The 18,008-nt window shown below is 48.2% G+C and overlaps 1 protein-coding gene across 17 annotated transcripts in view; it reads left to right on the top strand.

Moving 5' to 3' along the window:
* The window catches only part of SYNE1 (spectrin repeat containing nuclear envelope protein 1), a 1,651,720-nt gene that overhangs the window by 769,589 nt on the left and 864,123 nt on the right, over positions 1 to 18,008 (top strand). For all 17 annotated transcript variants that reach the window (XM_069606781.1, XM_069606782.1, XM_069606785.1 and 14 more), the window contains one exon: positions 815 to 1,106. In XM_069606781.1, coding sequence (XP_069462882.1) covers positions 815 to 1,106 — 292 coding nt within the window. The remainder of the gene's footprint in view (positions 1 to 814; positions 1,107 to 18,008) is intronic.

Raw genomic sequence — 18,008 nt, 5'->3', positions numbered from 1 at the left:
TCCATGACCCCTTTTGAAATTCTCCCCTTTTCCGGTTTGTTTGCGTCATCTGTCCTTTCATACCTGAATTGGCAAACACCTGCAGCAAATATGGAGGAGATTATACAAACGAGTTGAAATATTTAGCCCAGGAGAATGGCACGTACATAGGATGGCATCTTGCAGCCATGCCACTTGTCTCACCTTAGTATTGGTCCACCACCTGGGATATAGATTAGCCCATTCTTAATGGGTCTGTCTGTATTGTATTTATTTGTTACACATCGGTACACCTCTATTTCCTTATTAACCTTTCAAATTGAAAAATTCAACATTTAGTTTTCCCTCATTTTAATTTTTCCCACAAATGTGTAACTCATCCAATATCCAACTCCTTTCGGTTTTTCCAACCTTAATCATGACATTACATGATTAAGTGAATGGAATGCGTTGGTCAAACGTGTTATGCATTAGTTGGATCAGTGAATCGTAACCTAGAAAGCTGAGCAGTTCTCTTCTGTTGGTCTTCACCTGCCACTTTGTTTTCTGCACCAGGCACGGATGTTGTCTCAACATTCCGGTGGCGCTGCAGCCGCCGGTTGAATGCAAAGGTGGGTTGTGTTTTCAAATTAAGAGTTCCTTCACAGGAGCATGGCTTTTTTCTGCGTTATTTAGAAGCTGGGGCATGCACACGTTACTGTACATGGACGTGGACGAAGGTGCCCTGGGCGACTTAACGAGTGTACCTAATGAGCGCAATCTATGGGGATACAGCTGTGTGATATGTGTTTCTTTACTTTGAAATACACCAATTTCTCTTTTTTTCTTAAATCAGGGAATCTTTTGACAGGCTGTCCCAGCGAGCCCAAGCTTTGAATGAAATAGGCTGCGGTGATGGTAGCGAAGTGCGCTTGGCTTCCCAGCTTCAGAGCGGGTATCAGAATCTGGTCAAGACGGTCAAGGAGAAGCTGCGGGCTTCCCTGGTCGCCTTGCAGGAGCACCAGTCCTTTGAGGTGGTGCTGCAGAGCACATGGTCCTGGTTGAAGGATGTTCAGGACCGGCTGGCAGCCGCCGAGAGTACCGTCGGGAGACGGGACCTGCTGGAAAAGCGGCTACTTCAAATCCAGGTACTGTGATCTCAATAGGAAAAATAAAGCAATCTATTTATCAAGAGGGCTCTGAAGTGTATTTCTAAGAGACTCCTATGGATGTGTGGCGCCACTCGAATCGTTGCTGTTCATTGAATTATCTATTATCGACCTCAGACACCTTTTCCATTACCTCCCCATTCATCTCTGGGTCTATACAGACTACTGAAAATCACAACATTTAGGATGGGTATGTTAACAGAATTAAAGGTTGACTGACTGGAAGAAAATCCCCTTTGCTAAATGGTTCCAAAACTGAGTAACCTGTTGTATTCTGCTGAAAACACAAGTCAAACCATCTTGTATTCTTCCTGGTTATGCTCCTAATCTTTTCATTCTCTTTTCCGTTGTCATCTGGCATCATGGCTAACACTATTGAAATTGAACTATCTTCATTGCATTTGTAATAATGATCTGATTAAAAGCACTGTATTAGCACTGTATACTTTCCTTAATGAAATCCCCAATTTCATAAAACACATTCTCTGCACATTCCACCTGTTTGGGATGATCCACTTGATGGTATTGTCATTCTGTTTTATTTTCCAGATTTTGAAAGCAGTGCTCATTACGCGGATGCTCTTTTATCGTTAGTCCTCGCATGCTTTTCTTCTAGAAGTTAAGTCGTGTCGTCAATAGGTTCAAACTCTGGTACGCCCTTAGAGCCACATAATATAGCAGAGATCTGCAACCGTTGGCTCTTCAGATGTTTTGGACTACAACTCCCATCAGCTCTATCCAGCATAGTCAATGCAGAGAGATGACATCATGGGAGTTGTAGCGCAAGACATCTGTTGAGCCACAGGTTCCAGACCCGTGAAATGTCGGAACCTCTCGTCCACCAGAACCAAAACGTGTCATTGGCTGCATGTTGTCTTAAAAGCTCTTTGCCTAATCCACAATTGTTTACTGTGAGGCTGTGAAATAATTACTCTTAACGTCCCATCCCCTTTCCTCTATACTGTATGGGCATCCCTTCCAAGGGACGGGAGACGGAACCTTTATCACCAGAAAAAACCTTCTTCCCCTTTAAATTTAGAGGCGCACGGGTGAGGGCACGGCCCAAGGCGCATGCGCTGCCCTCACTCCGCCCTCTGGCGCCACACCCCAGTCCCCTTTTCCACGTCGATGGGAACAGGTCGAATTCACCAGCGCTCCTAGGTTTGGCTTCGGCCATGTAATTCCCCACGCGGATACTTCTTCTCTTTTTTTTGTCTTATCTATCATTCAGGTACTCGGTCCTCAAGCGTCACGCTCCTCCCCAGTGCATGTCGACTTCTACAGGGTTCAGCAAGTGTCCATCCTGCAACAGGCTCTTCTCAACTTCAGACCCCCACACCCTCTGCCTACGTTGCCTTGGCCCAGACCACGGTTGGCAATCATGTTCGCCGTGTGACTCGCTGTCCTACAAGGCGCTGAAGAACAGACTAGACAGGTGGTGGGAGCTCGTCCAGAGGTCGCCTCCAGAGGATCTCAAGAACTTTGTGAAGAATCAAACCAGACCCAGGGTAGGGCCGATATTTTCCAGCGCACCCCGCAAGGGAAACTCCTTCCTAGGGACTCTCCCGCGTGGGAGGGACCGACTAGGTCCTTCTACCGGCACGTGCACCAAGGCTGCTACAGCTACCGGCCTTCAGGTCGAGAGATCCACGGATCCTCCCGGGCGCAGTGTTGAGGGACCAGAAGGTTCTTGTACCGAGCCTACACCCGAGGGCCTACACACTTTTACCGGCACAATGGCCGAGGGGCTATGCCCTAACACCGGCAATGCGTTCGAGGGGGCGCCTAAACGCAGTTCTACCGACCCCCGGGTCGAGGGTGTCACACCTACCGGGCCGAGGCCCGAGGAGCAGGGTAGGCCTAGTGATCCAAACGCAAGAGTCTTGGACGAGGCCGGGCCCAGCGGGCTGAGCAACACGTCGCAGGCACGTGCCAGGAAGCTCGACAAAATGGCTGCCGCGCCAGAAAGGGGCACCCGTCTGATGCCATTCCACAAATTCGGCGAAGAACGAGTGGTAAGGTGGGACTGGCCTCAACCAGGTACATGGCCTACAGTCTACCCTTCATTTGTGCAGGGCAACTTTCCTTTGTGTCCATATGGACAGGGTACACAGTGGCTCCAGCAGCCCCCCGCTAACCTGTCGGTACCCCCTGCCACCTCTTTGGCCAGCGAGGAGGTGCTCTTTGAGAAGTTTCTCGGCCTCATCAGGTCTCCTCAGATGGGGGTTATCATCAAAGACGCAGTAAGGGAAGTCCTCCCCGCCATGCTAACAGCACCACAGACACCTCTATTGGGCCCCCAATCCGCATTGCATCCGCCTCCTCTGGCTCCAGAGCCAACTCTGCAACCTCCGCTGCCTCCTCAGCCTACGGCTGCGGTCCCTGTACCCCAGCCTCCGGCACCATCTACTCCTCCTCCTCCACAAGATCCTCCAGATCCGCAGGATATGGATGAGGAGGAGGATCCGGACACACCATCCTCCACCAGGGCCTTCCATGAACGTCTTGCTGGCCTGGCGGAGTACCTGGTTCTCCCCAACCTGTGGTCGAACAGCTGGCAGAGGGGGTTCTGGCTGAAGTCCTCACGAGATGTCCCTCTGCCAACACGGGGATTCCACTGCAAAGAGATGTAGTCTCCCTGGCCAAGAAGGGTTGGCTCAAACCCCAGTCGGTCCAGCCGGTCAACCGACGCCTGGACGTCAAGTACAGGCAGATGGAGGGGGATACACTCTTGCTCTCTACCCATCTTCAGCCACACTCCTCAGTGATCGCTGCAGCATCACTATACTCCAAGCCTCAGTCGTCCTCAGCCTCCTCCTCTGCGGCGCTGCTAGGCAAGGAGGAGATGATCTTGGAGGCGTACGGCAAGACGATTTACTCCAACTCCTCCTTGCACCTGGGTCAGGCCAATGCGGATGCCATGCTGGCTGCCGCCAACCAATGGTTATGGCGGGAAATTGAGGACTTCCTCCCGGAACTCCCCACCCAGTGCCAATCACACTTTAAGGCGGGGCTAGCGGAAGCCAAGCTCGTGGCACATGACCTCATGGAATCCACAGTGGCTCATATCGATACCTCAGGCCGTGCCATCTGTATTGCCACAGACATAAGGAGAACAGCCTGGCTCTGCGCAACAAAATTCAACCCAGATGTCCAGGAGCACATTCTGGATCTACCGTTTGAGGGGGCGGGCCTCTTCCACTCCTCTACGGACAAAGAGCTGGACAAGAAGAACAGCTCACAAACGGCGAAGTTTTTATCCATTCTTACAAAGACCACGCCCAAGTCGTACACCCAATCTCAGCAGCGCTCGGAAAAGAGTCGTACATATGGAGGGTTCTGTGGCTTCCTGGAACACAGATCCAGACAACCAGACCACTCGCTGTGTCGGAACTGGCACAAACAACAAAAAGGGGGGGGAGAAAGGGCTCTTTCCAGTCCCCCTTCTCAGCGTCAACCTCAGAGGGAAAGAAGGCATGACACGCCCCTTCGGGTCTATTTGTCTTCGGCAGGGGACAGGCTTGCTCTGCATGCACAATTCTGGCACCAGGATTTCACGGACCCCTTGATCCTCTCCGTAGTTTCTTCGGGGTACCGCCTTCCTATCCCAGCCTCTCCTCCCTCCTCCCCTCCACTCCCACAGGTTGGGAGAGCAACTCTTTTGGCGGAGATCCAGTCGCTCATAGAGAGCCAGGCAGTGGAGGAAGTCCCAGCCGCCCAGCGAGGCTTTGGCTTCTACTCCAGGATTTTCGCCATTCAGAAGAAGAACCAGGCGGGCCTGAGAGTGGTGCTGGACCTTTCCACCCTCAACCTCTCCCTACCTCTGCAAAAATTCAAGATGGTTATGCCAGCTTTTATAGCTGAGACATTGGACAAGGGAGACTGGATGTGTTCCCTGGATCTGAAGGACGCGTACCTACACATCCCGATTTGGCAGCCCCATCGTTGTTGCCTATGGTTCAGGATCATGAGCTACCATTTCCAATACAAAGTCCTTCCATTTGGCCTCAACTCAGCCCCAGGGTCTTTACCAGACTCATGAACGCTGTGGCTTCCCTCCTCGGAGCTAAGGGCCTCCACATCTACCCATACCTCAATGACTGGCTCGTCAGGGCTACATCTCCGGAAGCGGTTCGCCACTCTTCCCATGCCCTTATGAACACACTGCACGACCTGGGCTTCTCCCTCAACCTCAAGAAGTCACAGCTGCACCCTACACAGACTCTGACATTCCTGGAACTCATTTGGGACACGTGCTCCGAGAGGGTTTTCCATCGGAAGACAAAATCTTGGTTATCAAGAGGGCCACCGCCCACTTCCTCAGCAGAGGGGGGACCTCGGCATGGTGGTACCAACATCTCCTGGGTCTACTAGTGGCAGTCCTGTTAGCCGTACCGCACACAGGACTGAGGATGAGAAGGATTCAGCTGCACTTCACGGCCTCATGGAATCAAGAGCGGGGCTTGCAATCCGAGATGATCAGCGTTACTCCATCTCTCCACCCAGACCTAACTTGGTGGTCCATGGACTGCAACCAACAGACGGGCAATCCCTTTCGGCCGCCCTCTCCGCAGGCCACCATCACCACAGACTCCTCGCTCGAGGGCTGGGGAGCTACCCTGGATGATCTCTCGGTCCACTGCACCTGCACTCGACAGGAGCAGGAATACCAAATCAATTGGTTGGAGCTGAATGCCATCTGGCTAGCACTCAGAGCATTCCTACCACTTCTCAAGAGAAAGGTTGTCCTCATCCAGACAGATAACTCGACCAGCATGTACTACGTCAACAAACAGGGAGGCACCAGATCCCCTCCTCTGTGCAGGCTGGCGATCAGCATGTGTGAATGGGCCCTGGAAAACGACATTTACCTTGCGGCAGTCCACCTCCCAGGGGAATCCAACCTGGAGGCGGACAGGCTCAGCAGGCTTGGATTGGACAATTACGAGTGGCAGCTAAACAACCTTGTTATTCAGGAGATTCAACAGGTGGGATCATCCCCAAGTGGATCTCTTTGCCACCTGGCACAACAAGAAGTGTCCCCAGTTCTCATCCTGGCAGGGTCAGGGCCCCGGCTCTCTGGGCGATGCATTTCACCTCCAGTGCACCGGCATGAAGGCCTGCGTCTTTCCACCTACTCCCCTGATCCACAGGATAATTTGCAAGCTCAAGGAGTCTCATCGACTCCTCATCATTCTGATAGCTCCATGGTGGCCGGCCAGGCGATGGTTTTCATAGTCTTGGGCGCCCTGGCACACAAATCATTGGAGCCAATGGCATCCGTGGACATTAGGCTGGCCACCATCAAGACGGCCTTAGTAGTCGGTCTTACCTCGGCTCGGAGAGTCAGCGAGATCCAGGCGCTGGTCGCCTCTGAACCATATACCACCTTTCACAAGGACAAGGTAGTCATGCGGACGCACCCGGCATTTCTGCCCAAGGTTCCATCTGCATTTCACTTGAACGAAGAAATAATCCTTCCTACATTCTTTCCCAATCCCAAGGACGAAGCACAGAGAGTGCTGCACTACCTGGATGTCAGGCGTTCCCTGAAATTCTACTTGGAAGGACCAAGGGCTTCCGCAAGTCGGACGCTCTGTTTGTCACTTTCGGAGGCTCAAGGTCAGGCTATCTGGCCTCTAAGGCCTCCATATCCCGCTGGATGGTCTCTGCCATCAAGGAAGCATACGAGGGCCAGCACAAGCCACTCCTGGCCAACATGCATGCCCACGCAGTCAGGGCCAAAGCAACGGCCATCGCATTCCAGTGCCATGTCGCTTGGCAAGTCATAAGCATGGCGGCCACTTGGGCCTCTCCCTCAGCTTTCTGCAAGCATTACTGTTTGGATGCCGGCTGTAGATCTGATGCAGCTTTCGGACAGGCAGTTCTCAGGAACCTATTTGCTTAAGGAGGGTCTTCTCTCCACCCTTGGGCTATAATCAGTTGTAATCGCCCATACAGTATGGAGGAAAGGGGACGGGACGTAAGAGTAATTATAAGTTACTCACCGTAGTGACTAATGTACTCTTAGTCCATAGACTCTTTTCCGCCATACGTCCCACCAACCTCCCTCTAATAATACTGGTGTAATTAGGCAATGTTAAATCTATTGTTGACACGTCAATGGGGACTGAGGTGTGGCGCCGGAGGGCAGAGTCAGGGCAGCGAATGCCATCTGGGCCGCGCGCGAGCACGCCTCTAAATTTAAAGGGGAAGAAGGTTTTTCCTGGTGAGAAAGGTTCCGTCTCCCGTCCCTTGGAAGGGAAACTCATACAGTATGGAGGAAAGGGGTCTATGGACTAAGAGTACATTAGTCACTACAGTGAGTAACTTATCATTTTCAACAATACCCAATCCAATATCCCCTTACAATCTCCACAGTCAGCCAACCCCAGTTTCTCATCCATTACAAAATTCTAAGTCTTATGGGTGGGGATTGCAAGTAATCTTATTGAAGTCTATCAATTTTGAAGGTGATCTGCAGTCAAATTACAGAGATAATTATTGCTGACAAATTTACAGGGTGGCGGCATCGGAGTATCCCCCATTAAAACAAATTACCTCCTCCTGTGAATCCCTCTGCACTCCACCCTGAGCATCGGATGTTGGACCACATCCCTGATCTATGCCATATTTCAATGTAAATAGCCCCCATTCCACCATGAATAGTAGACATGTTATCATGCACCATATACATCAACTTCTTCATCAGATATACTTCCCATTCCATCCACAGCCAGTCACCATTACTGGGTATTGTGGGTTCTCTCCATTTCTGTGCAATCGCTATCCTTCCTGCACGCAAGAGGGCTTTCCACATCTTTGGAAATCTATATGCATCATACCCGCTAGGTGAGATACCCAGGAGTAACGTAAGGGGTTCCAGCTGCAGCAGGGACCCTGTAATATCTTATCCAACTTAACAGCTGCGCCCAAACGAACCATATACGAGGGCAGTACCATAACATATGCACTGATTTACCCTGTTTACCACATACTCTGGTGCACCGCTGTGATACTCCAGGTAACATCCTTGAAACGTTCACTGGGTCCCTATGCCATACGTGTGGAGTACCTTACAATTATGTTTAATAGCGTGGTTAGAGAGATTCCCATGAAAATACCTTGTACATTTTTTCCCATAGATCATCTGGTACCATGTAGCCCAACACCCAATCCCAGTAAGATTTACATTTCCTCCCCACTTTAGCAGATTGCATATCCACGGCTCTGTACATTTTAGAAATAATTCCCTGCCTGGATTGTGCAGTCTCTAAAGTCTTCTCAAACGGGGTGAGGTTGCGAGCCAAATTGACCCACCACTTAAGGTCTAAAAGCACCCCATTGACTCTGAGATACTCAAACATTTCAATATTTTCCCCTCCCAGCATCTCTCACACCGCTTGCAACTCTTTAAACTTGCCATTCAGGAAGACATGTGCTGCTCTTTCCAGACTCATGTCTGGCCATCTTCGGGCACCTCTAAACCCCGGAATCCCCAACATAAGTGGGGGAGCCCACAAAGAACACAGAGGGGACGAACAGGAAGACAACTCCCTACTCACCTTATTACTCCACAGTGTCCACAAAACTCCCAATGTGGAATATTCCCAAATGTCTGAAAAACCCTCATCAATTCTCTGAGAGGCCCCCGGTCTGTAATGTAGCACAATACATCGTCCGCATAGAGAGACACTTTAAATTCAACCCCTTCATAATCAATCCCTGTGTCCCCGGGTTTACTCTGATTGCTGCTGCTTGGGTTCTATCACCAGGGCGAAGTGGAGAGAGGACAAAGGGCACCCCTGTCTCATTCCTAGTTACAGCGGGAAGTCCCCCGACAATACCTCATTCACTGCTACCCTCTATGTCAGATCCCTGTAGATTGCCTTCACCCATGATGAAAAATGTTCACCAAAGCCAAACTGAATCAACACTGTGTTCAGGAAACCCCACTCTACTGTATCAAAGGCTTTCTCAGAGCCCAAGGACACCAGGTAAGCTTCACCTATGTGTTTTTGTGCCCAGTACATAAGATTCAGTGTTTTATTGATGTTGTCCGCGCCCTGTCTCCCCTTAATGAAACCTACCTGGTCACCATGAATAAGTTCGGGGAGAAATGTGTCCAGCCTATACCCCAGAAATTTGGCAAGTATTTGAACATCAGTGTTAACCAGGAAGATTGGCCTATAGAATGTGCACTTCTTAGGGTCCTTAACCTCTTTGGGGATAACTGTAATGAGGGCCTTGAGCATTGTTTTCAGCAGTGGTTTCCCTGTCAACAACCCTTTACAAACCTTCACCAGTATGGGTGCTAACATGGATCGAAACATTTTATGGAACCTTACTGTGAGGCCATCCTCGCCTGGGAACTTACTGCTCTTCTTCCCCTTTACAGTCGAGATCACTTCCTTCATCTCATTTGGTGCCTCCAATACCCAGGGTCATCCACCGAGATCCCGGCAAGGCCCACTCCCTTTAAGTAGGTTCTAATCCCTTCACTATATTCATCACTCTCTGATGCGTAAAAAGAATAGCATAAAATCAGCCAAACTCCTCTGAAATTTCTCCATTGCTTCTCAGCATTGCCTCATCTTCAGCCTGCAGAACGTTAACTGTCCTAGACCTAGTATGAGTCCCCAATATCCATGCGAAAAGCTTACCCACCTTTTCCCCTTTCTCATAATACCTTTGCTTAAGGTGTTTTAACGCCCAGTCTGTTTTATGAGCGAACAGATCCTGGAGTTCTGCTTACACATCCTAAGCTTGTTGAGTCCCCCCAAACTCAAGTTCTAATCAACACCCCCCCCACCCTTGTGGGTCACAGTTTCTCAATCATTCCTCTCAGTGCTTCCTCCTATTTAGCCCTATCCCGTTTAGCTTGCGACCACATCCCGATCAATTTCTCCCTTACCGTCACCTTAAATCCCTCTCATACTAACCTCCCCTGTATCGTTGATTTGAAAATATTCCTTGTGGCTTTTAAGAAGGGATTCTCCCACTGCTTTTTCCTTCAACATGTAATCATTGCAATACCACCGCCCTCTTTGGGTTTCTACCTGCCTAACTCCCACCACCGCTGTTACCATATCATGGTCTGACCATGAGACCATAATGGTATACATCCTTCTAACCCAGGGAAGAGTACTTGAATCCACCAACAAGTCAATTTGTGAGAATGATTCATGTACCGCTGAATAGTAATTGAACTGAGCCTGTGGTGGAGCCCCCCTCCACCTGCTCGAGTTTGTGCCCCCCATACATCCACCAGTCCCAGCTTCTCATTTGTCTCTCTAAATTTATTAGAATCCCCTCTTCTGTCCATGTCTTCACCACCACCCTTAGTTCTCAACCTATCTGATTGGGGATTCAAGACCATGTTGAAGTCTCCGCCCACCACTAAGATCCATTCTACTATTTGTAGTCCCTTTTTATTTTTTGGGAGTATTTGCCTATTTTTATGGAGTAAAAGTGGCCGATACATCCCTTATCTGTAGGGCTCAGGGTTGGAGAGATTCCAGTGTGACGCCAATCATAAGAGCAACATTGTATGCAACCCACATTGTAATTAAAACTGTACATGTTGTTCAATTTCTTTGAATTTCTTGATGTTAGTTGGAACTCATCAAAAGGAAAAATATTTCCTGTAAATATATATATTCTGGAGTTGACAATCCAAAGATTTGCAAAGGAGAAGTAGCTGTAAATAAAGACTGTGAAGCCGCCGAAAGGTTTGTCGCAGCTAAAAGCTCCTTATGATAACCTGTAGTCACGAGGCTTAGTGAAGTAAAGAACCTTGCAGCGTGCAACATTGGACGGGCGCAGAGTTTGTCATTGCCTTGGAGACAAGGGAGGCTCGGAGCGAGTGTAAGTCCAAGCGCATGGTGCACAGTGATACTGAAAGGAGCAATTCTAAAACCAAGCGCAGAGTGCTCAGTGATACAGTAATGCAAGAAACGGATGATTCAAGTGTGGGCTGCATGCGATTTCAGAAAAAGTATTGGCATCATTGAGAAGCGCGGGAGTGTGGTGAAGTGCTAAAAAAAGAGGAGGCATCCTTAGCCACGCGGGCCGCGCAGAGTATCTGGAGACTCATAAATCATTTATTTTTTAGCACAGGGTGCACAGTGTTTGTTTCTAAAGGAGAAGAACTTAAGAGCGTGAACTGCACAGGGATTACAGATTTTTCCAAACAGTACCCTGGAGGAAGTGCATGATATCCAGTTGGGTATACACAAGCAGAAATAAACTTCCACTCACCTCCAAGCAGAGGTGTTTCTAGGGTGTGGGGCTGAGGGGGCTATAGCCCCGGGTCTGTTGGTTGTAGCCCTGGTTAGAAACACAGGGGCTACAACCAAAAGGCCAGCTAGCCCTGAATCCTGACAGTCCAGACATTAGTGTAGCCCCAGATCTTTTCCAGACCTAGCAACACCCCTGCCTCCAAGCTTCTAGAGGAGGCAACCTGGTATAAGGGTTACATTTTAGGTGAGTGTTTTATGGTCCAATGAATAGAATGATGAACTAATGGGTTCTTTCTGTTTGTATATAATGACAAGCTAGCCACAAAAGATCTGGTGTATGTGATGAATCCTGTGGAGTCATCACTGATCCCCAGCCTGAGATCTCCAATGTGGCCAGGGGACGGCAGCTGCTACCTGATCCTGCCCTTCGAGGTGGTTTTATGAGGGAGGATCACAAGGGAGGAGATGGCTGTCGGGGAGATGTGGTGACTCCATCGGGAGAGTTGTGGTATTCTCCCCTTATAAAGAAGGAAGAACCTATAATTCCTAAATTCCTGATGGCATGTTGCCACTATACAAATTGCTCTAGTTGCAAAACTCCCCAAACCTTTCCTAACAAGCATCCTAGGATAAATACCATTCACACCTCATATGTACGTAACACATGCCTAACTTCTCCTATCTCTGATGGTTTTGTAGTAAATATAAATCCCAAACAAAATCACTTTGGAAGTCTTATTAATACTATGGACTCCAATGCCCATAACTCCTCAAGTACTGAGCCAAGGAAGACGAAGAAGGAGTCAGTATGGATTGAAAGAAACCCTAAGATGAACACATGATCTAGTTGTTACAAGATGAATCAGCTGTGCGGGACATTTAAAAAAAACAGAGGAAGCAGAAGCAGCTCGGGTAAAGCGAAATGCAGAACCGCAGAGGAAGGCAGACAGACAGGAGTGAATCGGGCTGAAGGAGGCAGCTGCTCTCAGGCTGCCAGTTGTTGTAAACCCCTCTTACCGGAGTGGGGACAGACCCAGTGGAGTGTGGCAGGCTCCAGGAAAGTGCGGCGAAGGAACTGGCAGCCGTAGAGAGGCTGTCAACAACACAGTCAAGCCAAAGAGCAGCAACATTACCAGTAAGTGAACTTGAGGCCGGTGGAAGGAATGAAAGAGGGTTTTTCAAGTGGGGGAGACCATTCCTGAATTAAGACTTCACTGCAGCAACATGCCACAGGTCAGAAGTGCTATGACACACTGGTGAGTTGGTCCGTGATAGTGATAACCCTGGGGTGTACCGACAGGCACATGAACAATTAAGTGTGCATTTTGAGTAAAATAGAAAGACAGAATTTTCACAATTCCTCATGCCTGAGATGTCAATATGGGGATAGCTAGAGCAGATGTTATTATAAATTAATGTTAATGAAGAAGCTGAAAGATGACATTTGCACAAATCTCTATATATGAGTAGTTCATATGGGAAAGGTTGGAGCAAGCATTGCCATCAGCAAAAGAATACTTTTGAAGAAATTAAAAGGCCGAACATGAACAAGTCTTCATATGTGAGAGGTCCACATGGGAAGGCTTGGGACAAGTTGTATCTAAAGTTCATGAAGTATAGACGGTGCAGGAATACAGCTGTGCTATACTGGGAAACAAAGAGAACATTGAAAGAAGTCCTGGTAAAAGAGATTTGTCAGGCAGTGAGCAGCCTTGGCGTAAGGCGCTTAATAAATCAATAATTAATTTGTAATTTGTAATTTGTAAACAAATAAATAATTACAATTACAATTACAAAAGATACCTGATAGGAGAGTATACCAGGGAATCTAAAGAGACATTTTTGCCTTCCTTGAAACAAATGTAATAGTGACATTTTTGCTATCTTTGGAGCAGTTGTGTAAAAGAGACACTTTTACCAATCCTGGAAGCAACCATTGTGTAAAAGAGACAATTTTGCAAACCTTGAGAAATTGCTGTACGGAAGAGATTACCCTCATTAAGGAAACATTTTTGGTGAAAAGACAATTTCTTCATACTTCCTGAAATAATCCAGGGGAAGGGATCTACCCTCTGGGTCAAAAGACATCTCCTTGAAGGAAACCATTTTGTTGGATTAATGTTTTTTGTTTTACATTTGAACGCTTTTTGGCTAAACCTCAATCAGACAAATGTTTCCATATACTTCTGAGTTGTTCATTTCTAGTGTGAGAGTCAGATATGTTTTGGACACAATGACAGTTTATATAATTTTGACCACAACACACAGACAGATCTTTAGTTTTAGTTTCCTATGCAGGAAAACTCTCTTTAGGATAGGGACATAGATGCCTTTATCCAACCCGTTTCTTTTAATAGAGATGTCTGATGTTGAAAACCCTACCACTTTGTCCGCCTCTCATTTCTGACTCATAACAGGCACTAGCTGAGGAAGAGGGGAGAGTTGAGTCCTAGAAGCAGAAGGGCCAACTGTCAGCTTCCGATTCTACCACTGGTGTAATACCCTTCTTTCTCTCTTCAACCTCCTCACCTGTGGAGTCGAAATCCTCTTCAGCTGGACTGAGTGCTCGATGCGCCGTATAATCCTTTTCCTTTTTTTCGAGATTGAGAGTGTCTCCCACAAGAGGAAGCCACAGTGAGAGCGTGTAAATGCGCCCTGACCGTGTCCCCCTCCCGGGAGAGACGGGAAGGGGGAAAAAAGCCAGAGTAGGCAAAAAACCCCTTGGACCGGTAAGTATCCTGATGGCCGCTGGACGTGTATGCAGATGAATGATGGGAGAAGGCAGCAACCGGAACCAGGTGGAATTATAATGCAGCGAAAAACGCCAAAAGGTAAAGAAAACAAAGTAAAGGCAAAGAGCTGGAACTAAGGAATGGAGGTAGAGAGGAAACGAAAGACTGGGACCGGAGTAGGACCGGTAATAAGGACGGAAAGAGTAAGAGTAAGAATGCTCGAGGAGCAAAAGGTAAACAGCGTGTAGCAAGACCGCGGCAGCGAGGAAAAGCAGCTGACCGTGGAAGGTTGCAACGCGCTGTGCTCAGGGAGAGGAGTGGTTAAATAGCGCTACGGCGGAGAAGACTAGACCGCATAGAGAGAACGTAGCGTCAGCGTGACGGGAATCAGGAAGTCCCTAAGCGGCAGCGGGGCCAAAGACGCCAGGTGCGGAGGCGGCGCATGACAGTATGCCCCCTGCCAAGGCCCAGGCCACCCGGTTTGCCGGGATGCAAACGGTGAAACTTCCGGAGAAGGATAGGAGCGTGGATGTGTGCAATTGGTTCCCAAGAGTCCTCAGTATGTGAAAAACCTTTCCAATGCACCAGGTATTCCAGGCGCCCTTTGCGGTATCTGGAGTCCAGCAACCCGGACACTTCATAATCAGGAGCATCAGGTGAGTGAGAAAGAGTGGGGAAAGGACGAGCCCTTAATGACTGTTCGGCACTCTTCAAAAGAGATGCGTGAAACACTGGGTGAATCCGCCTAAGAGAATGTGGCAGCTTAAGGCGGAAGGCCACTGGATTGATCTTGGCAGAAATGGGATAGGGACCGATAAACCTGGGGGACAGTTTAGATGGGCGAGACCATCTAGGAAGGTATTTAGTAGATAACCATACCTTGGAACCAACCTCCCAATCAGGTACAACCTGCCGGTGCCGGTCAGCTTGCCTTTTGTAAGCCTGGAGGCTATCTCTGAGATTCAACTTGGCTTTGTCTTGGATGTCCTTTATTCGGATAAGTGTCTCTTCTACCGCCGGAAGTGCAGGTTTGCAGAAAAAATGTGGAATGATGGCTCGGGGATGAAAGCCATATGAACAATAGAATGGAGACATTTTGCTTGCGGAATGACTGGCATTATTATATGCGAACTCCGCTGTCGGCAGCATATCCACCCAGTTGTCTTGTTCCATATTGGTATAGCTGCGCAAATATTGTTCCAAGGTGGCGTTTAACCGCTCTGTCTGCCCATTGGTATGGGGATGATATCCTGATGACAAAGCGCGCTGAATATTAAGAGCGGCGCATAAGGACTTCCAGAATCTGGAGACGAATTGGCTTCCTCGATCTGATACAATCTTGTCGGGGAGACCATGGAGTCGAAACACATCTTTAATGAACACTAATGCCATACCATCGGCAGTTGGTATACCAGGGAGTGGAGAAAAATGAGCCATCTTGGTGAGAGAGTCGATGGACACCATTATGCATGTACATCCGTGGGACAAAGGTAAGTCCACAATGAAATCTGTAGATATATGACTCCACGGACGTTCCGGGATGGCATCTTGTTGTAGCAGACCTATGGGTTTCTTTGTGTTGTTTTTACTCTGACAGCAGACTCTGCAGGACTTGACATAATGTTTAACATCTTTAGACATATTAGGCCAATAAAAAGCTCTACTAATCAAGTCCAAGGTGCTGGTTTGTCCCCTATGGCCTGCTGTCTTGTGATCATGGCACCAGGACATTATGTCTTTTTGAAGAGGTTTGGATGGTATCCAGATCCTCTGTTTCTTCAGGAACAAACCATCCTTTTGGATCATGTCGCGAGGTTCTGGATGTAAGGAGACAGCTTCTTTTATCCGTTGAAACAGGGAAGAGATAGTGGCAACAATGCGGTTCCTGGGAAACAACTTTTCCGGGCAGGATGAGGCAACATGGGAGGAGAAAGCCTTTCTGGACAGAGCATCTGCCAAAGTGTTTTGGCTTCCAGGAATATATGTGATGGTAAAGTCATATTGTGAGAAAAAATGCGCCCACCGGGCTTGTCTGGAATTGATGCAATCCATTGACTGTAAAACTTGTAAATTCTTATGGTCGGTCCGGATTACAAAAGGGTGGTTGCACCCCTGTAAGAGGTGTCTCCAGACTTCACAGGCTTTTTTCATGGCTAGTAGTTCACGTTCTATTACTGAATAATTCCGTTGACTCGGAGTGAGAGTTTTTGATAGATATGCTATTGGGTGTTCCGCGTTGTCATGCTCTTGTAGTAGAACTGCTCCTATTGCTGCGGCAGAGGCATCTGTCTCAACAATAAAAGGTTTGCTTTGGTCTGGCTGGCATAGGATGGGAGCGCTGCAGAAGCTCTTCTTCAAGAGTTGAAAGCTTTCTTCAGCCTGTGGGCTCCAAATGAAAGGCACAGATGTCTTCTTTAACAAATTGGTAATTGGTAGGACAGTGTTGGAAAAACCTGGCACGAAACGCCTATAAAAATTAGCCAGGCCCAGGAATCTCTGAACTTCTTTGACTGAGGAAGGAGCCTGCCATTGGAGAATGGCCTCAACCTTCTTTTGATCCATTTGTACTCCTTGTGGTGAGAGGATAAACCCTAAGTAAGGGATCGAGGATACCCCAAAAACACACTTTTCACGTTTGGCCAATAAATGATGTTTTTTAAGGCGCTCCAGGACCTCAGTGAGATGTAGTAGATGTTCTGACATAGACTGTGAAAAAACAAGTATGTCGTCAAGGTAAACCACAACTGAAATAAACAATAAATCAGAGAATATTCGGTCTATGAACCTTTGGAATATAGCGGGAGCATTGACCAGTCCGAAAGGCATAACGTAGTATTCGTATAGGCCGAATGGTGTCCTGAAAGCCGTCTTCCATTCATCTCCTGGACTCACTCTGAGTAAATGATATGCATTGCGCAGATCCAATTTAGAGAAGACTGTTGCTCCCTGTACAGATTCCAAAATGTCAGGAATGAGGGGCATGGGATATCTATCCTTACAAGTGACTTTATTGAGTCCCCTGTAATCGATGCATGGCCTGAGGTCCTTAGAATCCCTCTTTGGAATAAAAAACAAGGGAGCACCCGCCGGGGATTTAGAGGGTCTGATGAGACCGTTGCACAAGTTGTCATCCAGATATTTTCGTAAAGCGTCCTTTTCAGTCTTGGATAAAGCAAACATTCGTCCAAATGGGACCAGGGCATTAGGTATTAGCTCGATAGAGCAGTCCTCCGGTCTGTGAGGTGGTAATGCCATTGGAGCGGATTCAGCAAACACCATAGGGTATTCTTCCAATACCGAGTCAATGGAAAGCACCCCTATACTCGTGGGGAGAACAGTGGGAGATATCTTTACCTCCTGGTAATGTGCTTCTTTAAAGCAGTGTGTCTGGCAATAGCTGGAATTAAACTGCAAAGTGTTAGACTTCCAGTCGACATGGGGATTATGTTGTCGCAACCAGGTAATCCCCAAGATAAGAGGAAAATGGGCTGCTCGAATGATGTCAAAAGTAATGACTTCTGAATGTTGAAATATAGTCAGAGGAAGGGGTTCGGTTGTCTGAACAATGAGTCCTGAACTCAAAGGTGTGCCGTCTACTCCTTCTACTTTCTGACCGTGGCTGCGGTCTATCCGTGAAGCACCCACTTTGTCTACCCAAAGGGTGTCAGCGAAGTTTCCTGCGGCACCGCAATCCAAGAGAGCCAGCGTCTCTACGGGGCTGCCATTGATAGTAACCTGGACCGTTATAACCATCAGGCGGGAATCTTCAGAAGGGTTCGAGGAATCAATAGACATAGTAACGTAGGGACTGGAAGATTGCCCTCGATAACCCGTCCCCACTAGGTTCGAGGGTTTGCGTTTTCCGCCGGTTTCTTGGTTAGTTCAGAACAATTATGCACCGTGTGGCG

The sequence above is a fragment of the Ambystoma mexicanum genome, chromosome 4p, assembly GCF_040938575.1.
Source record: "Ambystoma mexicanum isolate Mex_15411 chromosome 4p, UKY_AmexF1_1, whole genome shotgun sequence".
Taxonomy (NCBI): Eukaryota; Metazoa; Chordata; class Amphibia; order Caudata; family Ambystomatidae; genus Ambystoma; species Ambystoma mexicanum.
Note: the sequence above shows the minus strand (reverse complement) of the source record. Positions and strands in the feature narration are given on the sequence as shown.